General features: G+C 39.7%; 1 protein-coding gene across 1 annotated transcript in view; it reads left to right on the top strand.

Annotated features, from left to right (window-relative positions):
• Positions 1–1,262: 1,262 nt before the first annotated feature.
• The window catches only part of LOC122790246 (mitochondrial amidoxime reducing component 2-like), a 241,923-nt gene continuing 219,876 nt past the window's right edge, over positions 1,263–23,309 (top strand). The window contains exon 1 of the mRNA XM_044057781.1: positions 1,263–1,679. Within this exon, the coding sequence (XP_043913716.1) occupies positions 1,375–1,679 (305 nt within the window). The 5' untranslated portion in view covers positions 1,263–1,374. The remainder of the gene's footprint in view (positions 1,680–23,309) is intronic.

The following is a 23,309-nucleotide window of genomic DNA, read 5'->3' as shown; positions in this document are numbered from 1 at the left end:
TTTACCAGATGTGTGTGTGTGTGTGTGAAAATCAAATCTCAAAGAGTGTGTATGTCAGCTACTTGGAACAGGGACACAAAGCACTGATTTCTGCACAGAGAAAGGTGGAGTCTTATTTTGGGGGTCTTAAGCAGAAGTCCAGCCACAGGACTGGAGTGTGCACCCTGTGTGCTCTTAAGGGAAATTGTGCTTAGTGCAGACAGCCTCATCTGAAATGTCAGTGGTGAGGATTGACACTCCTTGATCACTGGCCCAGAGGAGGGGCATCACAGCTTCCTTTACACAGCACTGATGTACTGCTTACACATGGGAACAAAAGTCCCATACACATGCACAGCACATCAGGAAAGCCCCAGGATACCAGGGGGAAAGCTAGGAAGAGCAGTACTATGCCATTATGCAAGGACATTGTTTAAGAAACCAAACTAACTTTTTTTCTTAAAATCATGTTACTTTATACTTACAAAACGTTATTTTGATGACTTAATATGTTTCAGTCTTATTTACTGTGGATATCAGTTTTAAAAAGTTCATAACACCAAATGTGTGTGACATACCCTTTCAGTGTGGAGCTGTGAGAAACAGTTTTTAAGGCTCGAAAGGAAGGACGTTCCTCATAATGAAATAGGAGAGGTATGAGCTGAACAGTTATGGGGCACCACGGAACCTTTTGCATATGGCTACATTTCTCTTTAGGCCGTTCCTGACTTCAGAATTTTATAAACTTACAGTATGTTTGCGAAATACTACATACATATATACACAACTACTTGTTATACAGATATGCAAGATTGCCAGTAAAGAATCCAGCTGGGACACATATCCTGTATTTACTTAATCATCTCACATTTTTTACCCACGCTTTTGTACGTCATTTGAATTATCAAGGCAATCTTGCCTTCATTCCAGCACCACTGCTTTAGTTGAATATCAATATCATTTTCAGGTCAATGTATGTACTCCGTTTTACATATGGACACATGCAAATAATGTGCACAGCTAAAGTGTATGCTAACATTTTAAATAAAAAGAATGTTACTCAAAAACGGCAACATGCAGAGGAAGCAACAAACAAAATCACCCTGTAAATATGCTGAAGACGCATCAAACAGTTACAAAACTACTAGACACATAATACCCCTTCTCGGAAACCACAGCAACACTTCCCACTCTCGTTTGAATTGATGCCAGGTGGAGTGGAGAAGACCACAACAAACAGGGGCGCAGGATTTGTAGAGAGGGGGAGGGGGTGCTGGTGGTGACGTACAAGTAAGAGGTAACACCCCTTCCCAGAGCAGCTGTGCGCAGATAATACCGAAGGTCTTTGGATGTGTTGCTGAAGCAGTCAGCGTTTAGGATTAGCAGAAGAAAGTCATGCCTTTTCGTGAATGCATATCCCAAATTCCCAGGAACTGTCTCCTAGCTGCTGGGGTCGGACTTGCGGCTGTAGGAGTCGGGGTCTATTTGCGAGGATTAGCCGGGGCCGCTGGGCTGGCTACTCTTGGGGCTGGGGTGTGTTTAATGGGTGCAGCTGTACTGCGAGAGCGCAGTCGTGAACGGATAAAAGTGGGTACCGTCTCGAAGCTGTTTATTTACCCCGTTAAGTCGTGCCGTGGGGTGTCGGTGGCTGAAGCCCAATGCACCAAACTTGGTCTAAGCCAGGGTGAGATCAAAGACAGGTATGGAAACCGCTGCTTATGTACTTCTCTCTCCAGCTGCTGCACCGGTTCTGATACTTGTTGCCTATTTGTTTTAAATACGCTCGTTTTTGTTCAAGGTTGCTTAGTTGAATTTGTTGCTGTCCGTCTCTGTTTAGCTGCCAATTCAACAGACTAAGCACGTGAAATATTTTATTTTCAGCTGCAGCTGTTGTCATAGTTGTGTGCCACACTGAAAACCGTGTATACTGTTATGAGTATATAAAAAGTCCCACCAGTTCAAGAAACTGTTTGCGTCTTAAAATAATGAGAAACATGAGGTGTACAGCCTTACACAATTTATTTGATAACTGATCTGTATGTGTATGCATGTGTGTGTGTGTGTGCGCGCGCGCATACTCGGTACACTACAGTACCGCCTTATGTCTTTGCAAACCCTTCAAGCATGGTGTGCATGTATGCACCACCTGGTTCACCAGTTGTGGCTGAAAAGTATCCTATGTCAAGTCCACCAAATCAGCTAAATTTAAAATAAAATACACTAACTGAATTGTGTCCTTGATGTTCCAGAAGCCGACTCCGTGTTCATACTATTAAACCAAAAGAAACTAATGCATGGTTGCAGTGTGTGTGCGCGCGCTATGCAAAAGTGCAGTTTGCAGACTCGTAATATCTTGGGAATCAGTACGTTAATTAATAAATAAATGCAGTTTCAAATGAAAGTGCTTTAGCAGAACAAGGGGTAACAGTCATGTTTTAAGTGAATTTGTCTTGTGCAGTAAATGGTGTAAGGATACCTACAGGATAATGGATAGATGGCGGTGTGTAGCCTTAGTTTACTCTGATGTTGGCTCACAGGTAACGTTACAGATAGTTGCCAAGATGCACTCAAGTAGTGCGATGAGCAGGTGTGTAAAGTACGTGTTGAAGAGAATTTATCTCAAGATACAGCAGTTTTGCAAGTTGCATTTTGTGGACCTGCATATAATTTGAGACTGAAAATTCAGGAAGTAGGTTAATATGTAAGCAGTTGAAAGGAGTAGGTAAATTACTGCTGGGAGGCTATTTTTACTGAATGCATTATTTCATGAAAGGTAGGACAAAATGCAGAAACCTGGATGATTACTTGCTGTTTCCGTTTATGTCGCACGGATAATGCCCACGACCTCTTGCTGGCATGGGAGCTGCCGCTTACTTTGCCCCGCTCCAGCCTACAGTTCCCATTTATGACAATTTAAAAGTATTGAAATGAGATCTGCTATGAAAAAAATGTCCAGTAACAAGGACATTAGAGTAATGAAAAGTGACAAGGGGGAATACTAGTGGTTATGGACCAGAGTAGTTGCATTACTAAAATGGAGAACATGTTAAGTAATGAACACGAATACATGAAAGTGGAAGTTAGTGACCTTTTTAGATGTTATAAATATATTTCCAGCTTTTTGTACGACAGCTTTGTGTGGTGATTTAAATCAGACGAAATATACTTTTTGTAACAGAGAACCCTAAAATAGGTGTCCTGTTTGGTATTCCTAAAACCCACGAGTTTAATTGAGCCTCCATTCAGACCTATCCTTGATGGTAGATGCTTGAATCCCTTAGTTCAGAAAATGGATTTTTTTTTTAAGATTCCTGGGATTTTTTACATAGCATGAGAAGCTTCGATTAAACTTTTTTGTGTTTGATCCTAATCAACATATTACTGTTTGGATGTGGTTTCCTTGTACACCTCCATCCCACACACCAAAGGTGTGGAATATGTTGGAGCTTATTTAAATAAGCAAACAAGTATGGACAATACAGAAATGAACTTTTATTGTGATTTAATAGTTCTTTTGGAAAATCAAGTGTTAGTTACAAAATGTGAAATTTCTTTTTAATTACAAAAGGTTTATTGATTTTAGTTTTTGTAATATGTGGAAGGTGTTGAATTGTTTGTACACAAGTTAAATTAATTTGTCTTGGGTGATGTAGGCATGTGTGTAAACTACTTGGATGTCAATTTAAAGTGGGATGATACTGGAAAAAAGTTTGAGTAAGATTTATAGGAAGAAGACCTTTATGAACAGTTACTTTTTTCCAGTCAGCATTCCAAGTTTATAAAGAACAATATACTGAAAGGGCAGTTCATTAGAGCCAGCAGGATGACCAGTGAAGATCACCTGCTGGCCAGTGAATTTGAATATTTTCTCAATTTGTTCGCTGACTGAGGTTATGAAAGTTCCTTGAGAGAACAGGCTAGGAAAGTGTAGGACGAGGGATACTTGGTACCCTCCTATTTTGAAAAAGTCCATGACCTCTAATCACAGGTGGGGTGATACGAAAGACCTGGAGCAGGGGCATTTGTGTTTTTGATGTGCAACTGACCATGGATAGGGGGTAACACTCGTAGTGTTATTGAGAAAAATTGGGAATTTATCAAGGGTAATCAAGATCTATTGAAAGTGGTGGCGGCTAAGCCCAGGTTTGTGCACAGAAGACTTCGTTAGAAAAGGGTAAGGACACCGTGACCACCGTGGTTCCCATTACCAGCAAGTCACATGGCATGTGTAAGTGTTATAGGTGTGCCATGTGTAGGTAGATTTTTGGATGGTTCGTATATTGAACTTCCTCATATTACTTACACCATCAGAGTACCAAGCATATTCTGTTGTAAAACTCCAGGGGTATGTGGCAGTATGTAGTAAAATGTCAAGCTTTTATGTTGGGATGACCACTATGCACTTAAACAGAAGGATTAGGGAACACCTGTATGGGATAAAAAAGGGAACAAGAATGCTTTATATAAGCATAGTCAGGAGTATTCTGGTTTTAAAAAAATATATATCTTCAGTGTTGGAACAGGGTAAAATTGACTTGAGAGGGGGTGATTTTTAAAAAAAACTATTTGGAACAGAGAGAGACCAGATGGCAGATTAAGTTAAAAACAGGTGTCGGTAATGTATATTAAATGTTTTTTTAAAAAATTTAAATACATCGTAGAAAAGAGGGTATAGAAAATTAATTTAGTTCAAATTTCTCTAACCCCTCCCACCCCACTGTTTTGAGACTGTTTTAATTTAACTAGTTTTATTTGACTAATTGATTTTCATCTGTGCTTTATTAGTTAAGGTATTTAAGTGAATTTGTACAAGTTTGTATTATTTCTTGTCGAAGAAAGCGTTGATTTAAAGGAATTGTACACTAAAACGTGGTATATTTATAGTTACTCAGCCTGTGGCCCTAGTGTTTTTGTTTTTTCACTGTAGTGCCCCTCGGGCACCAGAATTGACTTGAGCTACCTTCTCTCAACTTCAGTTTGCACACATTTAGTCTTTCAGCCTCAAAAATGCCCTGCCCTAATCAGTATACTCCAACTACACTAACAGAGCTCTCCGCTTTACTAACAAACCTCTCCTTTCAATTCACAAAGCTCACAACAAAGCAGTAAATGCTTTTTACTCAGAATTGTATCTCAAAATTCTGGAACTCTGTTACCCTCCCGTCAACAGTACACATTCAGTGACAAATTAAACCTTTCCTGCTCTTGCCTGTGTCCCTGCCATTACCCAGACTAATTTCTTCCTAAACCTCCTTTCCTATGTACACATACGTCAGTAACTTTCTCTTACTCTTTTTGTATAACAAAATGCATATTTGACCTAATGTACTACAAGTAAACTGCACCCAGTGCTAATTATGCTGCTGCAGGATTTGCTTATTTCATAATTATTGGCTTTATTCATCCTTTTTTGTATGTAATGCTGCTGTTACTGAAGTATTCTGTATGTGCTACTGTTTCTTGTGTAGCTTTTCTCCCTCTGCTTCCACCGAAAAGAGGCTTGTTTTACCAGTCGGACTTTACTGGTAAACAAATGGAAGTAAATGCATCTGAATTGTCTACGCATAGTAAGACCTTAAGTTTAATACTATTTGATGCCAAAAAAAAATACTAGAAAATGGAAATCAATATCTAAACCAGTTGTAATTGAAATATTGAGATAAAAGTTGGAGATAAAAGAACTAGAAGTGAGATCTTGGTAAGGGAAGACTACATATAGAATTAATGTTCAGGAGGAGGAGTGAAATTTAAGGGAAGGCAGCAACTTAGCAATCTAATGTTGGAGGGAATGGCAGTTGAAATATAAGAACACATGTAATGCATGAAAACTGTTCTTTTCTTTTTCTTTTCTATTAAATATAAATATATATATATATATATATATATATATATATATATATATATATATATATATATGTTCCTATGTCTTCAGTAGTAATAAAGGTGGTTAAAATGAGGCAAAATCGGGGACAGTTGAGTTTTAAGTAGGTGCCTCCCCACAATACAAAGTTTGCCTTCTTCACCTCATTTTATTTTATTTATTTTTTGCAGAAAGTTTGTGCAGGTTCACATTTCTTCCGTAAAAGTGGGTGCTTTGTCAAATGCAGTATCTGCTTAAAAACCCAACCCATTGTAACATCAAGTTATCTATAGAAGTAAATTCACAGGCACAATTAGCAAATTCCATTGTATGCTAGTAAGTAGCTTGTTTACTTAGGGTCACAGGTAATTGGCTAGCTGCCTCGCTGCCCATATTCAGCCTAGGCAATTTCATTTTGGTGCTTGAAATAATCTATCTTATTTGGTTATAGTTTTGCCTAACCCTAGTTAATTGTATATTAAACCTCATGAGGATAACTGGGGTCAAACCATAGATAATTGGAGGGGATCTGTCATTCGTCTGGTCAGAATAAAACAGACAAACATTTGTGGGTTCAGTATAAGCAGCTTTGTGTGTGCACACACACCAGAAATGAGGCTTTGTAACTTAAACTTATAAACATAGTACCCCATTCATGTATGTTCTCTCAAAAATGGCACTGCTGCCTGGATGTGCTCAGTATTTGTATGCACGTGCTACATCTGGAAATGCTTCTTAAAGGTACATACACACAATCTGATGTACATCCTCCCTCATTGAGAAATAGTCCATATATGAAATGACAGTATTCAATGACATGCAATTTACAAAAATTATCTTTTGGCATGCAGTTGTACAGAACTAATTATGTGACAGTCCTACAAAATCAGACACATGCACAGCAACCTGGACATGATTGTTTTATATTTTACAGTAGGTCTGGAAATATGACCTGATCATGTGACAAGTCAGAATTCGATCTAGTAATGGGGACGGTCTTCAAGGAATGTTCAGTTTTGGGAACAACTGGTATGTCCTCAGGAACAGGGAATGGATACAAAGACATGGTCTTCGGTATGAACATTGTCAGGGTTGCTCTAATATCTAGAGTCTGTATCACTGGTACAATGCTGCAATATTGTTTGATACAGGAAGAAGATGTTTGTGGTTTCTCCTGCACTCTATACCCTCAGATTCCACTAAGTAGGATCTCTGCTTTGTACAAATACCTCTCACTTGACCAATTCGATCAAATCCTTTTGCAGTTTGCATCCTCACTGTCTTTTAATGGAGAAAGAAATCTGCTCATTTTATCATATCTGGACTTGTGAGAAGAATGCTTCTAAAAGTTTGGGTTTGATTGCTTTGTTTTTAGCATTGGGCACCAACAAACTAGAACTGATAGGCAAGGTTTTTCTGACTTGCCTAGGTAGAAGTCTCTGAGTAGGCAAGCCAAATAGGTTATCACAGGGTATATTATAGAGACAAATTCAAGAAGATATCCGGCTTTCCACACTTTGACTTTCCAGTAATTGCTTTGTACGCTACTGCATATTCAGTACTGCTAGTAACACGAAGTCCCACTCTTTAACAAATATCTAAAACAGTTGACTGGTAAACTGAGAACCATTGTCAGAAATAACTTTGTGTTGACTACACGGACTGAGAAATGATATTTCATCTTAGTAATGGCACTGGATGTTAGGTTAGGTAGCAAGTCTATCTCAAACCAGTTCGAGTAAGAGTCTACCAATACTAATGCTGATTGTTCCACACAAATATGTCGGGTGCTACTGTGGACCAAGGTAGTTCAGGAATTTGGCTTAGCTGAAGTGGCTCTCTTTGCAAATGCATCATAGTACTGTTGCATACTTAACAAGAAGAAAGCACTTTGCTAGAGAAGGCCAAAATATTAGCCCTCTTGCCCTTCTTTGGTAGAATCTGAACCTGGGTGCCCACAACGCAAAATCTGACTAAACTTCTGGATCTTTGAAAATGATGTGCTCTTCCATCAGTATCTCATCACAATATGGAAAATAAGGCCGCCCTTCTGGCAGTACACATGATTGCTTTGACGGCCATCCTACATTGATGAAGTGGTTGAGCTTTTGAAAAATTGGATCTGTCTTTGTATGATCCAAGTCTCATGGTAGAAAAATTACACACTTCCATGTCATTAGTCAAATAAGCTTCGTGAGTAGAGGTTGGTGGTCAGTCTGGATAGCTTGGCCATAAATATCATGGAACTTTGAACATGCAAACACAATTGCCAACATTTCCTTCTGAATTTATGCATACTGTGTATCTCCTTTTCATGCAGCTTCTAGATGTGTAGGCAACAGGTCTGCCCAAGAATAACTGCACCAAGACCGAACTTTAAAGCATCACAGAAAAGAACTGATGGTTTGGTATCATAGTATGTTAATATAGGCAGGTTAGCAATTTGCTGTTTGAGTTTATCAAATGCTCTCTGGTGGTCTAACCGTGACCACGTGACATTTTTGTATCGGTGCTGATAACTCACTAAAGTCAGGGATACATTTGTCCAACTAGTTAAGCATGCCAAGAAAACGCTGTAGAGCTTGGACATGTCTGGAGCTAGCATCTCAAGAATGGTTGCTTGTTTAGAAGGATCTGGTCGTAAGCCTGTACTGGTAAATAAATGACCTACATAAGTAACTTCTGGTAATTTGCACCTCAGAGAATTGAGCTTTAAAACTTCACGTGCTTTGTTCAGAACTTCCCCAAGGTTTCTGTCATACTCTGCTTCACCATTACCTCCAACCAGTAAATCAACTGTTCTTGCACACGGGTAGCCTGAACAAATTTGCTCCATTGCGCACTGAAAGACTTCACTGGCAGAATTTATTCCAAAAGGCATCTTGAGGAATCTGTATCTACCAAATGGGATAATGAATGTAGCCAATAGTGAAGATTTGCGATCAAGCATTACTCACCAAAATGAAGTAAAGAAAGCAGTTTCATTCTCAAACTGTCTCTTGAGACCTAATAATGGCTGCACAGGTCTTTGCTTCCCAACCAAATAGCATGAAAGCACTACTGAGCCTTTGGTTTAAATCTCTTCACCTCCATAAGCAACAAGCTTTGCACAATTGACCAAATTAAGTTGCTCACCTGCTTTCTTTTCAGCAAATATTTCTGCTGACATTACACTTTGAACCATTGTCTGCTTTGAGCTCTATGGGCTTGCCATTGATCAGAACAGTACAAACTACTTCATTCTTTGCCAGTAAAGCTACTGCATTAAACTTTTCAACGACCACTGATGCACCATCTACATAGAAAGTAGGGTTACAGCTCTCTGTGATCTACTTGCTTTTTTGAGTGACCTTTTATAATAAGTGAGGCTTGCTTGATTTGCAAAATCTTGGAAATACTTTTTTACACTTGTGGCATTGCTGACCAAATGCTAAGCACTTCTCTTGTTGGCTCCACACTTACGACATTTAACAATAAGACGACTTGGGTTTTGCTGGCTCACTTTTATATTGTACTGAGCTAGTCTTGGAACTTGCTAGAAAGTTGCACGTTTTTCCAAGGGATCCCTGCAGCTGCCATGTGATTAGGCCTGCTTCTGCTTGCCACATGCTGTCTACATTTGCTCTAGAGGCTGCTGAAACCATGCTGTTACACTTGCAAGCATACTTGTGTGCCTTTCTGTGAACTCATGGATTTGGCAAATCTCTATGGCTTTGTTTAATGCTAAATTCACTGTCGCGAAGCAAAATCTTCTTCACTGCAGCACTGTTAACAGCACACAAGCCTGTCCTTTGTCATTTTCCAAGTAACCAAAGCTGCACATTTTAGGTTTATTTCTCAAGCCAGTGATATAAGTTGAAAAAGTTTTGCCTGGCTTTTTGGTCTCTTGTATAAAATAGGTGTAATGTAACATTTGTCTGGGGGTTGCACATTTCTCTAAATTTGTTTTTAAGCACTTGGGGGTCCTCCCTTGATTTCAGCCAGTATCGCAATATGATTTTCCCCCTCTCCTGCATATACTTTTGGTGCATACACAAATGAACACTCTTTCAATAGCTTCTGACCCAGTTAAGTTAAGCATAATGAATGCCCTTGCACAATCCTCTTTGTCAGAATAAGCTGCTTGTATGAAAATATCATATTCCTGCTTGAATACTGTCCAGTTCTGTGCTATATTATGATCAAACACAAGTGGACCTGGTCTGCGAAATGCCTCTGCCGTCTCAAACACACAATAGTGAAGGTGCTTGAAATCTTGTACGAACATACATGCACAAAGATGTGCCAGTACTTGTAGTTATGCCCAACAGCACAACAAACTCTTTGAAATAACTGCACTTTGCCAAATAAGCCTCCACAGCATAAGAACACTCGGATCACTTCACTTTGTGAAACCACTCCTTTTCAGTGTAAGAAATACTTTGAAATGACTACTTTGTACACTGTGGAAGAAGCTCAGAGTAAGAATCTTTTTGAGATGAATACACTTTGAAAATAAACCTGTACACAGCACAGCACAAAAACTCTTCAAAATGGCTGTACTTTGCGGAAACACTTATTCACTGAAAGCCACCATTTCAAGCAGCACAATAAACTTTTCAAAATGGCTGTACTTTGACTGCACTTTGCATTATAACTGTACTTTGCACCCAGCAAACTCTCTGAAATTGTTGCATCATAATAAAGCACACACACTGCAAACATTTTGCACACTCTGAGATACTTCGACCAACAATATTTATGCTTTGAATGGCTTCGGTCAATGCAAAATAGTTTGTGCCCAAACATGGTCTTTATCACCTTGCCTTTAAGCTTATTTTGCCCTTTTATTATACTAGTTATGCCCATCTTATTATGCTCATACTTGTGCCCGTTTTACTCTAAACTTGCTTGTTGCGCAATCCAAAGGCAATTCTGAGCCCGATATGAATATCTCTTCTAGTTTTATCAAATAGCTTAGTTTCTACCATTTTGTTTATTAATGCGGTTTGTGCCTTTCATTTGCTTAATACGTTTTTGTGCTACTCATTTGATTAATGCGTTGTGCCTTATAATTATGCCCTTTCATTTTCTGTGCTAAATTAAATCATTTGTGCAGTTATCTTGAGTTTTTTTTTTTTTTGTCTGAGCTGGTTGAGTGAAACGGAGCTCAATCTGCCTTTGCCTTCAACTATGCATCTTGTGGCTTGAAGTTGCTGTTTTAATCCCAGTTCTGACACCATGTCGCTTGAATGTCTGGTCTTTTTTATCCTGACCAGACAAGGGTTCAGATCAAGCAGTTTTATTACACACACACACATCAGAAATGAGGCTTCGTTACTTAAACTTGTAACCAGACGGACTACCACACTCATACATGTTAACACTGTGGCTGTTCTCTCAAAATGGCACTGCTACCTGCATGTGCTCAGTATTTATAGGCATGTGGTACATCTGGAAATGCTCCTTAAAGGTACATACACATGCTCTGATCCACAGGACCTATGCATGGAATAAAGCATTTAGGTGCTGCTTCTGTCCTTAATTTGCTTTGTGGCAGTACTGTGTGATGATGATAATGCTCCATTTACCTGCACTTGGTATTTTTTTTTTTTTGGGGTGGGGGGTGTCCTTCAGCCACTTAGTCCTGACCTTTTCCACAAGTCGAGTTGCTGGTGTCAGGAGGTGGGGGATGCTGTTGACCCAAAGGTTCCAGATTCTACACTCCAAAAACCACTGCTGCAGAATTTTTTCTTTTTTTTTTCTTTTCTCCAGGGCAGAGGAGACAACTGTTGAACACTCAGCTCTACCTTTTTCTGCAGTCTTCTTGGCTACAGGCCAACTACTTGAACCAGATTTTAATAGTCTGTGTTTAAAATATTGTTACTAACAGAGTTGGCAAAGTTCTTTCAGTCTTTAACATGTGCTGGAATCTTGCATCTTAGAGGGATTATATTACAGATTTTTATTTTCATATATTGAACTTTATAAAGAAATCAAAGTACAGAACTTTAGAGTATTTCTTGATGATGCCCCCTACCCTGGCCAGCTGCTGAATCAGAGTTGAATTCAGCAAAACGGAACAACCACATGTGATCAGTACTGAAGGTACAACTTTTCTGAAGCCCAAGTGTCCTGGAAAACATTCCAGTCTGCTCGACTTACTAATAAAGCGTCTGTGCCTTTTAATAGTGCTTAGTAGTTGTAAGCTACTGTTGAAAGGAGGTACTGTGGGTGGCTGTGAGGGAGTGGGGGTGGTAAACCCCCCCACCTCAGTGATTATGTAGAGCAAGTATTTCTGAATATATAACACTGGGAAGGGTCAACAGTACAGAGGTGAGCTCAGTCAGCTGAGCTGATAGTCTGTAACATCACAAAGGTTCTGTTTTGTGGTATTTGTGTCCATTACACCCCCTGCATTTTTTGACTTGACTGAGTGAGTGGTAAATCTAAAGCAGATGTAGAGGGACATTGAAAGAGATGCTCCATAATGGCAATTTAAACTAGGAGGAGGACTGGAACTTTATATCAGTGCTAAACGTAGGAGTGTTAATGGGGATACTCAAATGTCCAAAATACAGACATAAAGATATGCTTTACTTGAAGCGTAGTTTGTTCATGTTTGCAATGTTTTAATTTGTGCGTGCAAACAATTTTATAAGCAGAATCTGCATACAACACACTATACTCTTATTTCCTAGGAAGTAGGGAAACTTGGCACAGTGCTTTAGTAGTTCAGATATGGAGGGAACAGTCAATCTGTATATAAATATATCCATCTCTTTAGTTTGAGGAGGTAGGCAGATTGAAATATTAGTCCGTTGTGTATGTATTAAGCTAGCTTTTATTTTTATCCTCCAACCACAAACTAGTTATCAACTGGTAAAATCTGAAATTTTACAAAATAGAAATGAAGTGTAAGTATACCCAGGTGTGCAAAATGTACGGCACGTACATTCATGAAAAAAGTTTCCAAAAAAAAGAAACGTTGCTGGAAACTGCTGATATTAAATCAGAATAAATTAGTAACACAAACCAATACGTTGTTAGCGCTTTCGGGCCAAAACCCTTCATCAGACAAGAAAATACTCATCTACCAATGAGATGTTAGTAAAAAGCCCACCTATTCTTGAGGGCTGGCTTAAGGGGCACAACATCATTCAGACCTGGAGCTCTGTGTGCTTTTAGTTCAAGGATGCATTTAGATTCCATTAATTCTGTTTGCTTTATATCACCACCTCTTCTATTTAAAACAACATTTAATATAACCCTAAAACTAAACTGATGTGTAGGATTGTTTTTTATATGCCTATATAAGGCATTATGTTCATCACAGTTTCTAATTGATGACGTGCTGTAGTATCCTAACCTTGAGCATATTGTTTGTCTTCCCTACATATTAGCTCGAACAGGACTTGCAATCTGCCAGATACACAACATCCGTTGTCCTACATGTTGCTTTCCCTTTTAAAAATATCCTCCTTCCATTCACCGGGTGTACAAAAACCACATCCCTATTAATGTGTTCACATGCCTTGCAGTGACCGCATGGGACGGTGCCTGTCATTTTAGGAAAACCTTTGGTGTTACTGGCCATCTTTTCTTTACAGAGCATGTCCTTTAGATTCCTGTTCCTCCTATAACCAAACTGGGGATTATTACCAACTATGTCCCTTAGTTGAACATCACTAGTAATAATATTCCAGTTCTTATTTATTATATCACAAACCCCCTTTATGTTGCTCCCATATGTCAACATAACTTTTTGTTTTGTTTGTGTACTTTTAGCAACTATGTCATTCCCCTTATTCATCCTAGTCATGCTGATCCAGGGTCTGTACTTTTTCTGCCTACACACCCTGCCTTTATTTACTGCTCCCTCTATCAGACCTTCTCTATAGCCCCTTTCCTGAAAACATTTTTTCAACTTTATTATTTCCTCATCAAATTTGTCATCAACCATGCTTATCCTTGAAGTCCTACTCACCTGTCCTTGCACTATGTTAGAAAAAGTAAAACGGGGGTGCATGCTATCAAACGATAGCAACGTATTTTTCCAACACTCCTTCCTAAATAGTTGTGAACTAAAACCATTTTCTGTAAGTTTGACCCTAACATCCAAAAAATCTATGGAATCATTCGAACTATTGACACTAAACCTCAGAAAAGAGGTTGTGGAATGGAGGTATTCCATGAATCGTACTAGTTGCAAACCATCACACTTCCATAAAATGAAAATATCGTCCACAAAACGCAGATATGTACCTATATGATGCCATTCAATATTCCCCAAAACATGTTGTTTCTCCCAATAGGAAAGAACAAGATTCGCATATGTATTGGCACAGGGGGTGCCCATGGCTACCCCCTGTTCCTGTCTGTACGTGGAATTAATGCCTAAAAAGACATTGTTCTCCAATACCAATGTCAATAGTTTTTTTTATCAGATCCAATTTAGATTCTATAGCCCCCATGGTCCTTAGAAGTTCCACAACTGCTTAAATACCATAATTGTTGCCTGTAACAGTGAATAGGCTATGGACGTCAAGTGTGACCATTATTGATCCACCTAAAAATACATTTCTGTTCAAATCACCCAAGACAGTGAGAAAGTGACCTGTGTCCTTCAATATACTCTCAATTTTATCTACAAATGGCCTTAGAGTGAATTCTAACCAAATCGATATGTTCTCAGTGACCCACCCTCTGCCTGACACTATAGGCCTGAGAGGTGGGTCTGTTTGTGACTTGTGTATCTTGGGTAGGGCCTTGAACACAGGTATGACAGGCTTATCTATCATAAGGAAATCCAAAAGTTCCTGCATTATAAATAGATTTGTGTGCAACCAATGTAGTTGGCTGTGCACCCTGTCAATCACACATTTAACCTCAACTGGATTCAACTGTATATATACATCACCCTCAGAAAGCATCTCTCATCTTCATTTTATACCAGTTTGTGTCTAGCACTACGACAGCCCCACCCTTATCAGCCATTTTTATGGTTAGATCAGAGTTGTTACTTAAATCATCCAACGCTCGTCTCTGTTCTAAACTTAAGTTGTAAAATCTTTCATAGCCTCCTTTCTGAAAGTAGGCCATAAGGTCACTTTCACATTTACTGATGAACAAACTTAATGCTGGTAATAGGGGTGGAACAAAACAGCTGGGTTTATGTGGATTCATATTCATAGTGCCAACATCGCCAAAAAACTTTCGCAACATGACATTTCGGCAAAAAAACATAAGATCCATCACTACATCACTGTATACACCCGCTTTACTTTGCGTTAGTCCCGCAAGTGGTCGTTCCTAGCAATTCGCAGGGAACACCAATATAAGTTCCAATTGCTGCAAATGCTGCAACTGTTTCCCGATGGGCAATAAAGAAGGAAAGAACACCACAGTTCATCTAATTTCAAGTGAAACTAATGATGGTAAATCAGGAGATCTGGCTATGCGAGGTAATAGTAACAGTTACTCCGCACATGTAGTGGTTATACAACAGGAAGGTATACCTGCTACCAGCCAGGAAAGCATACCTAGAATGAGTGATCTTGAAACGGCTCACCCCAAAGTGAAGACGGACCAACAACATTTTTTGGGACTGTTACCTGCCAATGTGAAGAAGAGGGGTTCTTGGAAGAGGTCGTTGAGCGACGACAGGGACTTAACCAAGAAAAGGAAAATATTGGACTGACTCCTTTTTTGGATGATGGTATTGTTTTTAATCTATCAAAGCATGTTTTAAGTAATGAACAATTGGCTGTCTTAAATAAGGGGCTAACGTTTGTGCCAAGTAAAGCGTGTGTATACAGTGATGTAGTGATGGATCTTATGTTTTTTTGCCGAAATGTCATGTTGCGAAAGTTTTTTGGCGATGTTGGCACTATGAATATGAATCCACATAAACCCAGCTGTTTTGTTCCACCCCTATTACCAGCATTAAGTTTGTTCATCAGTAAATGTGAAAGTGACCTTATGGCCTACTTTCAGAAAGGAGGCTATGAAAGATTTTACAACTTAAGTTTAGAACAGAGACGAGCGTTGGATGATTTAAGTAACAACTCTGATCTAACCATAAAAATGGCTGATAAGGGTGGGGCTGTCTTAGTGCTAGACACAAACTGGTATAAAATGAAGATGAAAGAGATGCTTTCTGAGGGTGATGTATATGCACAGTTGAATCCAGTTGAGGTTAAATGTGTGATTGACAGGGTGCACAGCCAACTACATTGGTTGCACACAAATCTATTTATAATGCAGGAACTTTTGGATTTCCTTAGGATATATAAGCCTGTCATACCTGTGTTCAAGGCCCTACCCAAGATGCACAAGTCACAAACAGACCCACCCCTCAGGCCTATAGTGTCAGGCAGAGGGTGGGTCACTGAGAACATAACGATTTGGTTAGAATTCACTCTAAGGCCATTTGTAGATAAAATTGAGTATATTGAAGGACACAGGTCACTTTCTCACTGTCTTGGGTGATTTGAACAGAAATGTATTTTTAGGTGGCTCAATAATGGTCACACTTGACGTCCATAGCCTATTCACTGTTACAGGCAACAATTATGGTATTTAAGCAGTTGTGGAACTTCTAAGGACCATGGGGGCTATGGAATCTAAATTGGATCTGATAAAAGAACTATTGACATTGGTATTGGAGAACAATGTCTTTTTAGGCATTAATTCCACGTACAGACAGGAACAGGGGGTAGCCATGGGCACCCCCTGTGCTAATACATATGCGAATCTTGTCCTTTCCTATTGGGAGAAACAACATGTTTTGGGGAATATTGAATGGCATCATATAGGTACATATCTGCGTTTTGTGGACGATATTTTCATTTTATGGAAGGGTGATGGTTCGCAGCTAGTACGATTCGTGGAATACCTCCATTCCACAACCTCTTTTCTGAGGTTTAGTGTCAATAGTTGGAATGATTCCATAGATTTTTTGGATGTTAGGGTCAAACTTACAGAAAATGGTTTTAGTTCACAACTATTTAGGAAGGAGTGTTGGAAAAATACGTTGCTATCGTTTGATAGCATGCACCCCCGTTTTACTTTTTCTAACGTAGTGCAAGGACAGGTGAGTAGGACTTCAAGGATAAGCATGGTTGATGACAAATTTGATGAGGAAATAATCAAGTTGAAAAAATGTTTTCAGGAAAGGGGCTATAGAGAAGGTCTGATAGAGGGAGCAGTAAATAAAGGCAGGGTGTGTAGGCAGAAAAAGTACAGACCCTGGATCAGCATGACTAGGATGAATAAGGGGAATGACATAGTTGCTAAAAGTTATGTTGACATATGGGAGCAACATAAAGGGGGTTTGTGATATAATAAATAAGAACTGGAATATTATTACTAGTGATGTTCAACTAAGGGACATAGTTGGTAATAATCCCCAGTTTGGTTATAGGAAGAACAGGAATCTAAAGGACATGCTCTGTAAAGAAAAGATGGCCAGTAACACCAAAGGCTTGCCTAAAATGACAGGCACCGTCCCATGTGGTCACTGCAAGGCATGTGAACACATTAATAGGGATGTGGTTTTTGTACACCCGATGAATGGAAGGAGGATATTTTTAAAAGGGAAAGCAACATGTAGGACAACGGATGTTGTGTATCTGGCAGATTGCAAGTCCTGTTCGAGCTACTATGTAGGGAAGACAAACAATATGCTCAAGGTTAGGATACTACAGCATATGTCATCAATTAGAAACTGTGATGAACATAATGCCTTATATAGGCATATAAAAACAATCCTACACATCAGTTTAGTTTTAGGGTTATATTAAATGTTGTTTTAAATAGAAGAGGTGGTGATATAAAGCAAACAGAATTAATGGAATCTAAATGGATCCTTGAACTAACAGCACACAGAGCTCCAGGTCTGAATGATGTTGTGCCCCTTAAGCCAGCCCTCAAGAATAGGCGGGCTTTTTACTAACATCTCATTGGTAGATGAGTATTTTAAATGTTTGTTTGTGTATGTTGACTTGTCTGATGAAGGGTTTTGGCCCGAAAGTGCTAACAACGTATTGGTTTGTGTTGCAAATAAATTTTATTCTGATTTAATATCGGCAGTTTCCAGCAACGTTTTTTTTCTTTCTTTTTGGATACTTTATCGTGTGACTGTTGCTGGAATTAGGCATAGCACGAGCTTTCTTTCTATATGAAAAAAAGTTTATAATATGTTTCGATTCACATTACAAGATGTAAAAAGGCTCCCCAAAAGGGATAGAGAGAGACTCCACATTCTTCATTGAAAGTATGCAGTGTGCATCCACTGGAAACCAGAATAGCACAATATAGGGGATAATAAACATAATTAAAGGATCTAGATTAAATTATTGATAATTAGGATTTTGCATAATGATCCATCACAGAGGGCTAACTTTAACACCCTGTTTTAAGTAAGTTTACTTATTTTAAACCCCAATAGTGCCTAAGTAAAATAAAGTAGGTTCATTTTCTGATAGTCTCTTTATTCTGTTTGGGCCCTGTTCCGGTAAGCAGTGGGCGTAAGTCAGAGTGCTAGTTTTGGACAAAATGCCAGTTCATTGCAGGATGTGCAAATGTAGTGTGCCTTTTTTATGACGTTGGAAGACACTGGAGATGTAAGCCCATGTAGACACATGGAAGGTACCCACTGAGAAACAAACCCTGAGAACTATGTGATGAGACAATAATGCTAACTGCTGCATCATAAATGAAAACATACATACTGTAAACCTACCCAAAGCTTTAAACCATGGATAAGGGTGGGAACACAGATTTACTGACTGGTAAGCTGAGAGCTCCATCCTGTGACCGATCGCTTACCTCTCACTTCACCAGCACAGGCTCATTACAGTTTCCTGATGCTGCCACTGTATTTGTCCATTAGTCAGTTTCCCAATGCCATCTGCTTTCACTGTGGAACAGTACCCCAAGACACTTAAATTGCTTTACCTGAATTAGTAGCTCTCCTCTGACATGCAGTAGAGTGACAGTCTTTCTTTTCCAAGGAAGAATAATGACATTTTGGTTTTGGAAGTACCAATTTTAGTCCCAGCTGTTTCATACTTTACCAAATTACTCTGTTGCACACTGGTGACTCCCATTTACCTAAGGCTAATGGGGCAGTGTCATCAGGAAATAAACTGTAACCCCCTGTATCCCTAGACTGTAGTTTCTAGATTTTGGCTGTACCTTTTTCTGCTTTGGTGGAGTCTGCCTCTAACCCTTGTTTGTGTCTGACGTAATAAGTGTGAGAACTCAACTTTTACTTATCAAATACAGGGACTGAATTGTATGCATGGATGATCCTAGGGACCTGCCCTATTGTATCATTCTCACCCCAGAGGTTTCAGGGTATACAGGGGTATGTTTTCTCCAGGTCTACATAAATATGTACAGATTATATTGCAACCTCCCAATGACTCTTCAGGAAAAAGTTGATCCAGGGGCAGAATCCACATTGCTCCTCCTCAATGCAAAGATGAAGTCTCTCTTGCAACATGTTGGCACCCACTTTTCCAGGCAGCCTGAGGTGTGTGATCACCTTGTAATTGGAACATGCTCTCCTGTCCCTTTTTGTTTTGGACATGGAGGACCCCCTATCAGAGTATCAATCAAGAGGTACAGCACGTCTTGCTGACCACCAATGTAGGATGATAAAATCAAAGGTGCAATGGGCAGGAATGAGGATCTTGTAAGAGGCCATCCTTTGAACTTCAGGACCTATCTTTGCTGCAAGCATTAACACTGAGCAGATTCAAATAAAACTTTACCAGGCTGGCTAGTCCAACTTCCCTAGTCCTGTAGTGCACTGGAGATGCACTTGTTTCCAGGTTGGTTTAGATGCACTTGTTTCCAGGTTGGTTTGCGTTTGTTTATTTTTCCCCTGCGATGAGCCTTGTCACAGTGGAAATACAGTTAGGCTGACTCATTGTTTTCTTGCTGAAATGTATTGGTATTTATGGTTAAGTACTCTTGTTTTTCTTACTCCCACAGCTGTCTGTTTTTCAAGTGCCTGTTCTTTCCCAGTAATTTTTTGTTTATAATATCAATTGTAGGGTCTGTTTTAAATTTTTAATGGTGATACATGCGTGCATTTTGTAACAATATATGTCATTGCAGGCAGCTAAAACATGTACTAGGTGATTGGCTTCTGGCTGCACTTTTCACATTTAGTCAAAGGAAAAGAGCGGTTTGTTTTGTTTCTTTTCCCCCCTGTTCCACCTGAATGAGCTTTGTGTCCCAGTTTTTCCTGTGAAGGGTCTGACTTTTATAGGCTGTTCCTTTGATACCAACGTTTTGAACATTTTTCCCCATAGGAGGGCTTTGGTTTTTGTGCCAAGCAGTTCATCTCTCTCCCTCCTATCCAGCAGCAGACATTTGCCTTACCTTATATTTTAATGACATTGTCTATATTCATATCACCTCCACACCAGGTTTCATATGATGGTGTTGCACTGAACTCTGGGGAGTACAATGGTCTGGGTGCGCCAACTCTACTTTCTTTCCAAGTACAATTGTCCAGAGTCTGTTAGTCTACCTTACTTGGTGGGCGTATCTCTCTTCCAAGTGGAACCCATTTGACCTGTTTGTGATGCAGGCCATACTAAAGAAAATACATTTGCCCTCTGGTGGGGACACTTTAGTGGGTGAAAGGCTTTGGGAATATAGTCTGGCTAGGAGTCCGAGCATTCTGGAAATGAGACATTTAGTCTCCTTCCAGGCTTTCCAGGACTCTCTCTCACCACAATTCATCTGTCGCTTCATTCAGACAGCATGGCTACAGTTTGGTATCCTCTCGAGCAGAGGTACAAACTGTTATCTGTCTCTCTGGCAACAGGCTGTAAGGTTGTGGCAGTGGGCTCTCTCGACACTTCCTTGTGGATATTCACACCCTAGGACAAGCCAACTTTTTGGCTGACAAAACGAGCTGTTGTTTTATGATGCTGTATGTAGCACCGTCAGTATTCAAGCTGCCTCTGCAGATGAGGCAAGCCATTGTGTAGTCTGTCTGCATCTCCAGCCACCATCTGATCTAGTTACTACTTTCTGATTGTCCTTGACTGCATGAGGGGGTGTGCTACACCCATGTCCAGGTCGTTTCCACTGAGATTTATTCACAGAGCTAGGCTGCAGAAGGATATTGCAGGTCTAATAATCCTCCTGGCCCAGGAAAACATGGGCCATACTTCACCATTTTTGCTTTGACCACCCCCACCAACACTTTCACACCAAAAAAAAAAAAAAAAACGTCCCCAGATATTTGCTTTTTTTCATGTTGATTGCATAGCTGATAGCATTGTTCCATGACAGTGTTCATTTCCTCTTCCCAGAGCTTTTCCTGTCTAAAAATTCCTTTAAAAGTAAAATGGAAAAGGTTCTCTACTTGGGCTGCAAGCTACTGGTTCATGGGCTAGATCCTTTCTGGGCACCCATACATCAGATTCTGTGGTATCTGCCAGCAATTTTAATGTCTGTTCAGCTGTTTCCTGGTGTAGCTTGCAGCAGATCCCTGTAGTTTCCATGAGAGTTTGCAGTGTCTGTTGTGTTGATAATGATTATCAATCTCGCATTAGAGAAGCTGACCCTTCCACCATTTGAACTAGCAGATTACATGGCCTTTCCAGAGTGATAGGATGTGTATGCCTGAAGACCTTATTTTCAGTGGCTCTTAAAACTAATTTCATTTATGTATCCATCCTTTGACTAGGTTGGCCCCCAAAGGTTAGGGGCCTGTCTTAAGTGGAGTCCAAAGGTGGCATACTTCTAGGGGAAATTTGTCAGGGGCATTGGGGAGCTTCTTACTCTTGCTCTCTTTTGAGCACTAGATGGTGCCAGACTGCAGGGCTGCACTAGTGCTTGGAAGAACTACCAAGATGGAGGCTGGCAGAAGTAACAGCATGGAGGAGAGTAGTGTAAAATCATTTGAAATGCAGAAAAGGATGCTGAACAGGGAAATCTGGATAAGGTAGATGCTTGTTGAGACATCAGAAGCTGATTCTGTCACTGTAGTGGATGGTACAATTAAGCAACATTTAACTGTTTCTCAGACTGATTACATGCAGAGAAGAATTTTAGAAACCGAGCTGGAAGATGGTAGAATACAGAATGAAAAATTGCTGGTGTTGCCTGACAAGGAGGAACTGTGAGTTTAGTCTGTTGTACCATGGGATGAGATAGTGAACTGGGTGTTTAATAAGGATTAACAGAATGAACAAGGTTTTGATAAAGTTAGTGGCAGAATTATCAAGTACAAGTAAAACTATTTTTCAGAAGTGGTTAGTGGTAATCGGAGGCAAGAGGGGTGCTGCAAGTGCTTTTCTTGTGTAGTAATACAGTGAATTTAAAATTTACACACCCCTATTAAAATGCCAGGTTTTTGTGATATAAAAAATGAGACCACAAAAAAATGTGACTTATAACCTGGACAATTCAATTGAAAAACAAATCTGTTGGGGGAAAAATATAAAAAATAAAAAGTGTACAATAAGCTGGTTGCATAAGTGTGCACACCCTTAAACTAATACTTTGTTGAAGCACCTTTTGATTTAATTACAGCATTCAGTCTTCTTGGGTAGGAGTCTATCAGCATGGCACATCTTGACTTGGCAATATTTGCCCACTCTTCCTTGCAAAACTGCTCCAAATCTAGATTGTGAGGGTATCTCTCGTGCACAGTCCTCTTCAGATCACCCACTTTCTATTGGATTTGGGTCTGGGATCTGACTGGGCCATTCCAGAACTTTAATTTTCCTCTGGTGAAGCCATTCTTTTGTTGTTTTGGATGTATGCTTGGGGTCATTGTGTTGAAAGCTGAAATTCCTTTTCCTATTCAGCTATCTAGCAGATGCCTGAAGGTTTTGCGCTAGAAGTGACTGGCATTTGGAAGTGTTCCCTTCCACCTTGCCTAAAGCCCCAGTTCCAGTTGAAGAAAAGCAACCCTAAAGCATGACACTGCCACCACCATGCTTCACCATGGGGATGGTGTTCTTTTGGTGATGCAAAGTGTTTTTGCACCCAACGTACCTTTTGGAATTGCGACTAGAAAGTTAAATCTTGGGTCTCCTCAGACCATAACACATTTTCACACATGCTTTTGGGAGACTGTATTGTTTTGCCAACTTTAGCCAGTCCTGGATGTTTTTCTGTGTAAGAAAAGCCTTCCGTCTTGCAACCTTACCCAATAGTTCTGACATATGGAAAATATGGGCGATTGTTGTGTCCTATAGTACACAACCAGTACTTGCCAGAAATAGGTTTGACTATAGATGAGATATATATAGAGAAGGAATTGATAAAATATTTTAGGTGATATTGGAAATCTGGATCTTGTGGAAATTTTGGCAAGGATAAGATTTTGGTTGTGGAAAAAAGGTGGAGAGTAATGTTTTTTTGTGTCTGAGGATTTAGAGGACTGAGAATGAACCAAAGTAGAATCATAAAAACAAACTTCTATGTGACGAGGAGATGGATATAGAAACAA

Source organism: Protopterus annectens, chromosome 1.part2 (genome assembly GCF_019279795.1).
Source record: "Protopterus annectens isolate FY-2018-M chromosome 1.part2, PAN1.0, whole genome shotgun sequence".
NCBI lineage: Eukaryota > Metazoa > Chordata > Ceratodontiformes > Protopteridae > Protopterus > Protopterus annectens.
Note: the sequence above shows the minus strand (reverse complement) of the source record. Positions and strands in the feature narration are given on the sequence as shown.